The 12,830-nt window shown below is 42.3% G+C and overlaps 2 protein-coding genes across 3 annotated transcripts in view; both read right to left on the bottom strand.

The window, feature by feature from the left end:
• mmp28 (matrix metallopeptidase 28) overlaps positions 1-8,359 on the bottom strand; it is a 39,030-nt gene extending 30,671 nt beyond the window's left edge. The window contains exons 1-2 of the mRNA XM_071356604.1: positions 8,203-8,359; positions 5,971-6,047 (exon numbers count right to left, since the gene is read on the bottom strand). Coding sequence (XP_071212705.1) covers positions 5,971-6,047; positions 8,203-8,340 — 215 coding nt within the window. The 5' untranslated portion in view covers positions 8,341-8,359. The remainder of the gene's footprint in view (positions 1-5,970; positions 6,048-8,202) is intronic.
• A 633-nt stretch (positions 8,360-8,992) lies between these two features.
• Positions 8,993-12,830, bottom strand: part of LOC139547634 (RNA-binding protein FUS-like) — a 29,253-nt gene continuing 25,415 nt past the window's right edge. For both annotated transcript variants that reach the window (XM_071356605.1, XM_071356607.1), the window contains 4 exons: positions 10,194-10,308; positions 9,983-10,062; positions 9,659-9,830; positions 8,993-9,396 (listed from right to left, as the gene is read on the bottom strand). In XM_071356605.1, coding sequence (XP_071212706.1) covers positions 9,357-9,396; positions 9,659-9,830; positions 9,983-10,062; positions 10,194-10,308 — 407 coding nt within the window. In that variant the 3' untranslated portion in view covers positions 8,993-9,356. The remainder of the gene's footprint in view (positions 9,397-9,658; positions 9,831-9,982; positions 10,063-10,193; positions 10,309-12,830) is intronic.

Genomic DNA, 12,830 nt, shown 5'->3' with positions numbered 1-12,830 from the left:
AAATTATTCACCTGTTTTTAACCAGGTAGGCCAGTTGAGAACAAGTTCTCATTTACAAATGCGACCTGGCCAAGATAAAGCAAAGCAGTGCGGCACAAACAACACAGAGTTACACATGGGATAAACAATAACACAATAGAAAAGTCTATATACAGTGTGTGCAAATGAGGTAAGATTAGGGAGGTAAGGCAATAAATAGGCCATAGTGGCAAAATAATTACAATTTAGCATTAACACTGGAGTGATAGATGTGCAGAAGATGAATGTGCAAGTTGAGATACTGGGGTGCAAAGGAGCAAAAAAATAAATAACAATATGGGGATGAGGTAGTTGGGTGGGCTATTTACAGACGGGCGGGCTATTTACAGACGGGCTGTTTACAGGTGCAATGATCCAGCTCTGACAGCTGATGCTTAAAGTTAGTGAGGGAGATATAAGTCTCCAGCTTCAGTGGTTTTAGCAATTCATTCCAACCATTGGCAGCAGAGAACTGGAAGGAAAGGCGGCCAAAGGAGGAGTTGGCTTTGGGGATGACCAGTGAAATATATCTGCTGGAGCGTGTGCTATGGTTGGGTGCTGCTATGGTGACCAGTGAGCTGAAATAGGGCGGGGCTTTACCTAGCAAAGACTTATAGATGACCTGGAGCCAGTGGGTTTGGCGACGAATATGAAGCGAGGGCCAGCCAACGAGAGCATACAGGTCGCAGTGGTAAGTCGTATATGGGGCTTTGGTGACAAAACGGATGGCACTGTTGATAGACTGCATTCAATTTGCTGAGTAGAGTGTTGGAGGCTATTTATGACATCGCCGAAGTCAAGGATCAGTAGGATAGTCAGTTTTACGAGGGTATGTTTGGCAGCATGAGTGAAGGATGCTTTGTTGCGAAATAGGAAGCCGATTCTAGACTTAATTTTGGATTGGAGATGCTTAATGTGAGTCTGGCAGGAGAGTTTACAGTCTAACCAGACACCTAGGTATTTGTAGTTGTCCACATATTCTAAGTCAGAACCGTCCAGAGTAGTGACGCTAGACTGGCGGGCGGGTGCGGGCAGCGGTCGGTTGAAGAGCATGCATTTAGTTTTACTTGCATTTAAGAGCAGTTGGAGGCCACGGAAGGAGTGTTGTATGGCATTGAAGCTTGTCTGGAGGTTTGTTAACACAGTGTCCAACGAAGGGCCAGTATACAGAATGGTGTCGTCTGCGTAGAGGTGGATCAGAGAATCACGAGCAGCAAGAGCGACATCATTGATGTATACTGAGAAAAGAGTCGGCCCAAGAATTGAACCCTGTGGCACCTCCATAGAGACTGCCTGAGGTCCGGACAACAGGCCCTCCGATTTGACACACTGAACTCTATCTGAGAAGTAGTTGGTGAACCACGAGAGGCAGTCATTTGAGAAACCAAGGCTGTTGAGTCTGCCGATAAGAATGCTTTGATTGACAGAGTCGAAAGCCTTGGCCAGGTCAATGACTGCACAGTATTGTCTTTTATCGATGGCGGTTATGATATCGTTTAGGACCTTGAGCGTGGCTGAGGTGCACCCATGACCAGCTCGGAAACCAGATTGCATAGCGGAGAAGGTACAGTGGGATTTGAAATGGTCGGTGATCTGTTTGTTTAACTTGTATTTCGAAGACTTTAGAAAGGCAGAGTAGGATAGATATAGGTCTGTAACAGTTTGGGTCTAGAGTGTCTCGCCCATCGGCAGCTTTCCAGTCTTTTGGGATCTCAGACGATACGAAAGAGAGTTTGAACAGGCTAGTAATAGGGGTTGCAACAATTGCGGCAGATCATTTTAGAAACAGAGGGTCCAGATTGTCTAGCCCAGCTGATTTGTAGGGATCCAGATTTTGCCGCTCTTTCAGAACATCAGCTATCTGGATTTGGGTGAAAGAGAAATGGGGGAGTCTTTGGCAAGTTGCTGTGGGGGGTGCAGAGCTGTTGGCCGGGGTAGGTGTAGCCAGGTGGAAAGCATGGCAAGCTGTAGAGAAATGCTTATTGAAATTCTCGATTATCGTAGATTTATCGGTGGTGACAGTGTATCCTAGCCTCAGAAAGGACTTTACAGTGTCCCAGAACTTTTTCGAGTTTGTGCTACAGGATGCAAATTTCTGTTTGAAAAAGCTAGACTTTGCTTTCCTAACTGCCTGTGTATATTGGTTCCGAACTTCCCTGAAAAGTTGCATATCGCGGGGGCTATTCGATGCTAATGCAGTAAGCCACAGGATGTTTTTGTGCTGGTCAAGGGCAGTCAAGTCTGGAGTGAAGTTTTTAGTTCTACATTTATTGAATGGGGCATGCTTATTTAAGATAGTGAGGAAAGCACTTTTAAAGAATAACCAGGCATCCTCTACTGACGGAATGAGGTCAATATCCTTCCAGGATACCCGGGCCAGGTCAATTAGAAATACCTGCTTGCTGAAGTGTTTTAGGGAGCGTTTGACAGTGATGAGGGGTGGTTGTTTGAAAAATAGAAAAGAGTAGAGGGCCTAGAGAGCTGTCCTGTGGTACACCACACTTCACATGTTTGACATTAGAGAAGCTTCCATTAAAGAAAATCCTCTGAGTTCTGTTAGATAGATGGCTCTGAATCTACGATATGGCAGAGTTTGAAAAGCCATAACAAATAAGTTTTCTAATAAGAGGTTATGGTCAATAATATCAAAGGCTGCACTGAAATCTAACAGTACAGCTCCCACAATCTTCTTATTATCAATTTCTTTCAACCAATCATCGGCCATTTGTGTCAGTGCAGTACATGTTGAGTGCCCTTCTCTATAAGCATGCTGAAAGTCTGTTGTTAATTTGTTTACAGAGAAATAGCATTGTATTTGGCCAAACACAATGTTTTCCAACAGTTTGCTAAGAGCTGGCAGCAAGCTTATAGCTTTGCTGTTAGAACCAGTAAAGGCCGCTTTACCACTCTTGGGTAGCGGAATGATTATGGCTTCCCTCCAGGCCTGAGGACAAAGACTTTAGGCTCAGATTAAAGATAGATGGGAGTGGCTATAGAGTCCACCACCATCCTCAGTAGCTTTCCATCTAAGTTGTCAATGCCAGGAGGTTTGTCATTTTTGATCGATAACAATCATTTTCCTACCTCTCCCACACTAACTTAACAAAATTCAAACTTACAATGCTTTTCTTTCATTAATTAGTTTTTGTTATGCATGAGTACGATGGCTCACTGTTCGTTGTTCCTGGCTAAGTTTGGCTAAGTTTTCCCACTTTGCAAATGAAGTAATCATTCAAATAATTGGCAACATCAAATGGTTTTGTGATGAATAAGCCATCTGATTCAATGAAAGATGGAGTTGAATTTGTCTTTCTGCCCATAATTTAATTTAAAGTTCTCCAAAGGTTTTTTTCCCATCATTCTTTATATCATTGGTCTTGGCTTCATAATACAGTTTATTATTTTTGTTGAGTTTGGACATCATTTCTCAATTTGTAGTAAGTCAGCCAGTCAGATGAGCAGCCAGACTTATTAGCCACTCCTTTTGTCCCATCTCTTTCAACCATACAGTTTTTCAATTCCTGATCAATCCATGGAGCCTTAACAGTTCTAACAGACAGTTTCTTAACAGTCAGTTTCTTAATTAATCAAGTGCAGCATCTGGATGCTCCTTATTAATCAGACCAACAAATATTTTTAACATCATCCACATAAGAGCCACAGCAAAATCGTTTGTATGATCTCTTATACACTATTTTAGGCCCAGCTTTTGGAACTTTATACAGCCACTATATTCTGATCACTGCATCCAATGGGTATGGGGTATTGTGTGTACAGTCGTGGCCAAAAGTTTTGAGAATGACACAAATATTAATTTTCACAAAGTCTGCTGCCTCAGTTTGTATGATGGCAATTTGCATATACTCCAGAATGTTATGAAGAGTGATCAGATGAATTGCAATTAATTGCAAAATTCCTCTTTGCCAACTGAATCCCCAAAAAACATTTCCACTACATTTCAGCCCTGCCACAAAAGGACCAGCTGACATCATGTCAGTAATTCTCTCGTTAACACAGGTGTGAGTGTTGACGAGGACAAGGCTGGAGATCACTCTGTCATGCTGATTGAGTTCGAATAACAGACTGGAAGCTTCAAAAGGAGGGTGGTGCTTGGAATCATTGTTCTTCCTCTGTCAACCGTGGTTAGCTGCAAGGAAACACGTGCCGTCATCATTGCTTTGCACAAAAAGGGCTTCACAGGCAAGGATATTGCTGCCAGTAAGATTGCACCTAAATCAACCATTTATCGGATTATCAAGAACTTCAACGAGAGCGGTTCAATTGTTGTGAAGAAGGCTTCAGGGCGCACAAGAAAGTCCAGCAAGCGCCAGGACTGTCTCCTAAAGTTGATTCAGCTGCGGGATCGGGGCACCACCAGTACAGAGCTTGCTCAGGAATGGCAGCATGTAGGTGTGAGTGCATCTGCACGCACAGTGAGGCGAAGACTTTTGGAGGATGGCCCGGTGTCAAGAGGGGCAGCAAAGAAGCCACTTCTCTCCAGGAAAAACATCAGGGACAGAATGATATTAAGAAAAAGGTACAGGGATTGGACTGCTGAGGACTGGGGTAAAGTCATTTTCTCTGATGAATCCCCTTTCTGATTGTTTGGGGCATCCGGAAAAAAGCTTGTCCGGAGAAGACAAGGTGAGCGCTACCAGTCCTGTGTCATGCCAACAGTAAAGCATCCTGAGACCATTCATGTGTGGGGTTGCTTCTCAGCCAAGGGACTGGGCTCACTCACAATTTTGCCTAAGAACACAGAAATTAATAAAGAATGGTACCAACACATCCTCTGAGAGCAACTTCTCCCTACCATCCAGGAACAGTTTGGTTGCGAACAATGCCTTTTCCAGCATGATGGAGCACCTTGCCATAAGGCAAAAGTGATAACTAAGTGGCTCGGGGAACAAAACATCAATATTTTGGGTCCATGGCCAGGAAACTCCCCAGACCTTAATCCCATTTAGAACTTGTGGTCAATCCTCAAGAGGCGGGTGGACAAACAAAAACCCACAAATTCTGACAAACTCCAATCATTGATTATGCAAGAATGGGCTGCCATCAGTCAGGATGTGGCCCAGAAGTTAATTGACAGCATGCCAGGGCGGATTGCAGAGGTCTTGAAAAAGAAGGGTCAACACTGCAAATATTGACTCTTTGCATCAACTTCATATAATGTCAATAAAAGCCTTTGATACTTATGAAATACTTGTAATTATACTTCAGTAACATCTGACAAAAATATCTGTGGAAATTAATATTTTTGTCATTCTCAAAACTTTTGGCCACGACTGTAGATGGCTGAGGAAAAAATCTATTTAATCCATTTTGAATTCAGGATGTAACACAACAAAATGTGGAATAAGACAAGGGGTATGAATACTTTCTGAAAGCACTGTATATCAACAGTAGAGATTTGAACTCTACATTCCAGAGTGGTTAGGAGAGGGTTCAACAGAGGATGTTTCCCAGTTCGGTGGTAGTGAGGGAATATTTTACTGCCTGCCTTTTTACATTACCCCTCCATGGGTTGGCCCACAGACCTACACCCTCCCCTAACACCATACAACCTGACTCAGCTACCAGGTTAATAGCCTTGTGCTGACTCTAATCAGCCAACAGAGATGTTGATAAGTGCATTTTTCAATGTAGGACGTTGAGTGCATAATCCAATGTAAGTAATTTGATTATGACTTTTGAGTCTTCGGGCCAACATAAATATTCTGCTCCACTGGGCAACAGGCTCTCTGATTAGGAAGACTACTCTGGTTGAATTGAGAACAGAGGGTGAGGCTGTGAAACACAGTGTGAGAGAGACAGAATGGCAAAGTCTTAGCCAGTGGAGAATGTAAGGGGACAAAGAGAGAGAAACCGACACAGAACAGAAGTCCATGAAGGGGATGGAGACAATTCAAAAGTGACAGAGTTATTTGAGAGAGAGTAGTACCGTACCGGACTGCTGTTTTGACCTCTGCGGCATTGTGTATGTGATTGTCCTGGTGCAGGTAGCCATATTTCTCCAGGAAGCCCTGCAATAAACGTTACATCATTCTTTTTCATGAGACTCCCACACTTACTTGGCATTTAAACATGATCAAATCAGACATTCATTTGCCTCAGCCTTGTAAACTTCAACTATTTCCTTTAAAAATACATGTTATAGTCACTGTCAGGTGATAGCATGCTAACTTTCCCCCTCATCCCTCTGGGTGACTGAGGAGAGGAGTGATGGACTCCGGACCACCCATCTTACAGAAAGAGAGTAGGCAGACCATCAGTTATCAGGTTCTAACCACTGGGCTTGATGTTAACAACAGGCACCGACAGGAAGAGGTATGATTAGAGATGTTATGGGGGGGGAATAAAAAAAATCAACAGATGACAACTCAGTTCAGAGGTGCTAAATACTCTCGGTTGGCGAACGGCAGACAATCCTGTGTGTGTCCGACCCCTTACACACAGGGAATGTGGAGAGAGAAGTTACATTGTCAAACCACTCTAAAATGTCACAGATGTCTCAAGTTTTGAGGGAGCATGCAATTTGCATGCTGACTGCATGAATATCCACCAGAGCTGTTGCCAGAGAATTTAATGTTAATTTCTCTTCCAACATTGTTTTAGAGAATTTGGTAGTACGTCCAAACCGCCTTCACAACCGCAGACCACGTGTAACCCAGGACCTCCACATCTGGTTTCTTCACCTGCGGAAATGCTCTGAGACAGTCTCAGGGAAGCTCATCTGCGTGCTCGTTGTCCTCAACAACAGGGTCTTGACCTGACTGCAGTTCGGTGTCGTAAACAACTTCAGTGGGCAAACGCTCACATTTAATGCCACTGGCACGCTGGAGAAGTGTGCTCGTCACGGATGAATCCCGGTTTGGCAGTACGTTCAACCGACATCACAACCGCAGACCACGTGTATGGCGTTGTGTTGCCAAGTGGTTTGCTGATGTCAACCTTTTGAACCGTGCCCCATGGTAGTGGTGGGGTTATGGTATGGGCAGACATAAACTAAGGACAACGATGGCATTTTCTCAATGGCAATTTGAATGCACAGAGGTACTGTGACGAGATCCTGAGGCCCATTGTCGTGCCATTCATCCACCTCATGTTTCAGCATGATAATGCATTTCCCCATGTCGCAAGTATCTGTACACAATTCTTGGAAGTTGAAAATGTCTCAGTTCTTCCATGGCCTGCATACTCACCAGACATCACCCATTGAGCCTGTTTGGGATGCTCTGGATCGACAGCGTGTTCCAGTTCCCACCAATATTCAGCAACTTCACACAGCCATTGAAGAGTGGGACAACATTCCACAGGCCACAATCAACATCTGTGACCAACAGATGCATATCTGTATTCCCAGTCATGTGAAATCCATAGATTAGGGCCTAATGAATTTATTTCAATTGACTGATTTCCTTTAAGATCTTTGAAATAGTTGCATTTTCATTCAGTGTATATTGAAATACTGAAACAGCATAACAAATTGAGTTAAACATTTGTCAGACTATAATTTAGGTTTGAAAACTGAAACTGTAATGAAGGTGTTGTGTATAACCAAAGTGGTATAGGATAACTCATTTTCATTTGAGTATTTATACCTGCCAGCATGTAGCTGTGGAATCTTGCTGGAAGGTAAAATGCCTGCTAGAGCTAGATGGAAGAGACTCATCAGGTCATATAGGGAAATTAATAAATCGACAAAACCCATCCATCCCTAAGCACAAGATTTTGAAAAGACGTACGAACGTCTTGCGCTCATGCATTAGATTCTAATGGATTTTACACCGACAGCCATTTTCTCTTTGGTTTCTCATTATCATAGCTCAATCGGGGGTAGCCTGCCTACCCCTCTAAAAACAACCACTCTAAACTGACAGTTGCTGTGGGCGTATGCTACCTGGCTCAATTTAGATTAGTCAAATTATTATTTTCATTCAACTCTACACTTTATATACTAAACGCAACCATTCTGTAATTTTTTTTCCACTAATAGGTATTTTGACCAATCAGACAAGCTCTGAAAAATATCTGATTGTGAACAAATATCAGATTTGGCTACCTGTGTAAACGCAGTCTTAGTGTTTTAGAATATCTCGTCAAAAATAGTCTAGTTCTAAAAAGTTTCAAGCAGTAAACATTAGAAAACTTCTAATAAGCTACAGATAACACACGTACCTCAGCCTCAGGGGTCCCGGCCCGCCAGTCCGTTAACACCGGCGTGCAAACAGTTGACTTTATGAGTATTAGCGCAGTTATAATACATGGACCGATATGCCACAATTTATTCTGGTCCGGAGAGTCTCGCAAACTCATTGTATAACACTTGCAATACCATTAGATTAACGCAGACAAACATACATTTAAATCCAATTCAGATATTTCCAAGTACTGCTTGTCTAATGTGCAACAACCAAGGATATATCAATGTGTGTGATCCCTGTGCTGTGTCATTTTCCTCACATAGGGGAGGGACAGTACCGCCCACAGCTCATGGGCTGGATGAGAACTGAAATCAAAATACTGTACATTGAGAGCATGTCAAAACTTCCCTTCTCTTGGCACGTTGTATCGACCACATAAACATTGTTCAAATTAATGTATATATTTTATTTAACGAGGCAAGTCAGTTAAGAACAAATTCTTATTTTACAATGACGCCAAACCCTCCCCTAACCCAAACAAAGCTGGGCCAATTGTGCGCCGCCCTATGGGAATCCCGATCACTGCCAGTTGCGATACAGCCCAGGATCGAACTAGGGTCTGTAGTGACACCTCTAGCACTGAGATGCAGTGCCTTAGACCGCTGCACCACTCAGTAGACCCAAAATTTACCTGCAGACATTGAGAAAAGCTGACATGCTTAATTCAATTGCTAGTATTTGACAATTTAGCAATTAATACCCACACATTCAATATGTATGTAGATTCCCACTAGAACTTTGAAGTAAAACAAACAGGAAGACACTAAGATCAGAACAGTTTAATATCATTTGGAAAAAAGAGAAACCCAAGTAAAACAGTTCATTTCAATTTTACAAAACAATGATACGAAGTCTTAGAAGTCTACCTCACAATGCCTGGACTTAGAATCGGAGAAATGAAAATAAACAATAAACACGACATTTGACCCTGCCCACTTCAACAACCCTGCTTATCAGCCCAAAAGTCCTTTCACAGTAGTTGCACATCTTTACCCTGACCTCCCGACAAGACAGATCAGAAGCAATACATGTGATGCATTGGTAATGAAAGGAATGCAAATCAAAGTGTATATCAATCCCCCCTCCCTTCCCCTAACCCCTGGGCTGGAATGGTGTCCATGTGAATCCTTAGTATGGCCGGTCTCTTCTGTCTTCTCTATGGTCACCTCTGAGGGAAGAAAACAATAGACCCATAGTCAATTATACCATACCATGAAGGCATTGGCATTCAGTCAGATAATGCTGACTGGTGTTCAGCTAACTTAATATAAAAAATAAAATAAAAATCACTCATTACTATTAGAGAAACAAAAAGGACAAAAAGTTAACCTAATTCAATATTCTACAGTTCACTATCACATGTCAGGTACACCCTCTTCTGGTCAAATATTGAACTGCATGGGAGGGAAATGACGCAGTAATCGATTTACCTTCCTCCCATCTTGTAGCCCCTGTCACCACCATATCCACCTCCGCCATAACCACCGCGGTCACCTCCACGGTCACCACCGCGGTCACCTCCACGGAACCCCCCACGGCCTCTGTAGCCGCCGCCGCCCCTGTCACCACCATACCCTCCTCTGCCGCCGCCACCACCACGATCTACAAACATAAGCCAGCTGTTAGAGAAGTTCGCCAACAGAGAAGTAGTAGTTTATAGTATTAGTGGTTAAATGACTCAACTTCCGCCTATAGTCTACTTGAAACCCAGGTCTCTCTACCGCAGGCTCATAGCAATATTCATCATTACATACCTCCTCCGCTGTCCCCTGGTTTCGGTGTGCCACACTTGTTGCATTCGTATCGTCGCGCAAAGTTCATGTTGCCACAAGAACTGAAAAGGAGAGGGGAACAATTGTCAACCATCACATTCAAACATCATTTAGTGGCACATACAATGGATGACTCATGAAAATTGTTTTAATTGCACCTGTCCCTCTTCAAACAAAATATTGCAATAAATACCTGTTAGGACATGGCCAGTCCCCTCCCTTAATGTCAAAGTTGGGTCCACCACCACCACCACCACCACCACCGCCGCCGCCTCCAAACCCACGTCCACGTCCACGGCCTCCGAAACCTAAATAGCGACGTCAAATACCACTTGCTTCAACAATGGGGTTCAAAGAAAGCTCAGTTCATTCTTCAGGAGTAATTTCCCAGAAACAAAATAATTAGTCTGGCTTGCAAAAGCAGAAACACTTTAAATATTGTACCACTTATTTCTGACTTCTATTTGTTAGTTGGGCTTGCAAAGCAGGAGTACCCACTTTTAAATATTAAAAAATGTCTTATTATAGTTATTCTTTAGCACTCCTCTTACACCATTTAAGCTAGAAACGCAGTTAACTGTAAAATGTGTAGACCGGTCTGGATTGACTTGCTTGTATATAACTGATATCTTCTATACCTTTCTAAACTATTTGTCGATCTTAATTCACTTTTTAAAGCATTCTAAAAAGGTCCCATTGTGACATGACATCCAACATTCCATTCACTGTAAATGCAATAACGCAACTTGACACAAATCAGCTAGTTTGACACTTTGCCAACTTAGATAAATTAGTATAAAATCTTCTTCTGCTCTGCTATTAAAATCTGAACAAAAATAATCTACCGATCAAATGAAAGTTTTTTATTTATTTTTTAAACAGAATCAATAACATTTCCTCAAACTTTTTTAAATAAACAAACGAAATTGAACACTTTCACACGTTAGAATAAGACTTAATACGCTCCACTTCTCCGCTATTCAAATCTGATATCAGAACAAAATATATGCTACCAATCAAAAAAACTGCGGATTTAGGAAACTCATTACATTTTTGCCAAGCAAGTGTAATCGAAAAGTGTTGCAGGACTTTCGACTTAAACTTAGAAGGTATGACATCTTGGTCTACTTCTCTGCAATACAAAACAAAAATCTGAACAGAATTATTTACTACTATCAAAAGTTATAGCTGTTTGTCGGTGTTGAGTGACAAAAAGTAGCTGGCTAACGTCAGCTTAAAACTATGGATAGTCGCAGATGAGCCCATGGGGTAGCACAGGCAAATGAGGGTGAAAAGGGTGATTGAATTTTGAACAATAGTGTAATGAAGGGGTTGGAATCCTATTATAATTGTTAGCAGTATTATTTATTTTTTATGTTTGGAGCGCTATAGCTCTGAAGTGGTAAGGCATACAAATATCAAACTTTGTGGGATGGTGTAAAATTATGCACAACTACATCTGGTTACACGTGGTGCAACTGCCAAATAGTGGTGCTATAAACCACCTTCGACCTCAAAGAGGTTAGCCCCGCCTCCTCATTCAACCTAGAGTCTTGGAATTTGGTACAAAGGTTACTCTACCCAAGGAACAAACTTGCCTCTTGGACCAATGATGTCACCGTGATAGATCAACCGCCATTTTGAAAATGGAGTACGTGTCATCTTTTGACACCGCTAAACAGATTTCTCCAAAACGTTGTGTACAACAACCTATAAACCAATATCTTCATATGTATAATAAAACGGGGCCTGGAACTGGTTGAGGGAACAGCCCCGAAAAATAAAATGTGAGGGATCAAAACAGAACCTGGAACGAAAGTGATCCATACTGTTCCGGAACAGAACCGTTATTTTACGCTCCAGGCATTGTTTTCCTATTCCCACAACAAAACGCCTACGGAAAGCCCTCTGTCACTCAGAAACAAATGTATGTCTGCAAGCTTAAAATCTTTTCCAGAGCGTGTGCAGGCTACCTGCCCCTCGCCCTTCTGAAGCATAGGCTACTGTAATGACGTTACAAGATTGATTTAGAAGATAGGGCAAGATAATTTGAATTAGCTAGAGAAAAATTGATTAACTTCACAATGCTAATTAAGGATACTATAGGCCTATTGATCACAATTCACGTTGCATTTATTAATTGACAAAATACACAAGCTGGTTAGCTAGCTAATTTAAGATTATTAGTTACCTAGCTAGCTCAAAGAACATTCAAAAGTTCCTACATGGAAGCCACTATTGATCAGTATAATTCCATGTGGACCAAATTCAGAGAATGCATGACATACTGTAACAAGATGCCCAGCGAGTCAAGCCTCCTCAACCCTCTTGCACTCCAATCCCCCCCATTTCTCCTTTGCCAAGATTATCCATCCACCTGACAGATGTGGGATATCAAGAAGGTGATTACACAGATGCACGTTGTGCTGGGGCCAACAAAATGCCACTAAAATGTGCAGTTTTGACACAAAACTCCACATTGAGGGGGCGTGCAATTGGTATGCTGACTGCAGGAATATCCACCAGAGCTACCAAATAATTTAAGGTTAATTTCTCTACCATAAGAGAATTTGGCAGTACGTCCAACCGGCCTCACAACCACATGTAACCATGCCAGCCCAAGAACTCCACATCCAGCTTCTTCACCTGTGGTATCATCTGAGAGCAGCCACCTGGAGGACAACTGATGAACTGAGGAGTATTTCTGTCTGTAATAAAGCCTTCTTTGTGGGGGAAAACTCATTCTGATTGACTTGGCTATGCCCTCCCATGGCTGCACCCCTGCCCAGTCATGTGAAATCCATAAATTAGGGCTTAATATATTTAAATT

The sequence above is a fragment of the Salvelinus alpinus genome, chromosome 21, assembly GCF_045679555.1.
Source record: "Salvelinus alpinus chromosome 21, SLU_Salpinus.1, whole genome shotgun sequence".
Classification (NCBI taxonomy): Eukaryota; Metazoa; Chordata; class Actinopteri; order Salmoniformes; family Salmonidae; genus Salvelinus; species Salvelinus alpinus.
Note: the sequence above shows the minus strand (reverse complement) of the source record. Positions and strands in the feature narration are given on the sequence as shown.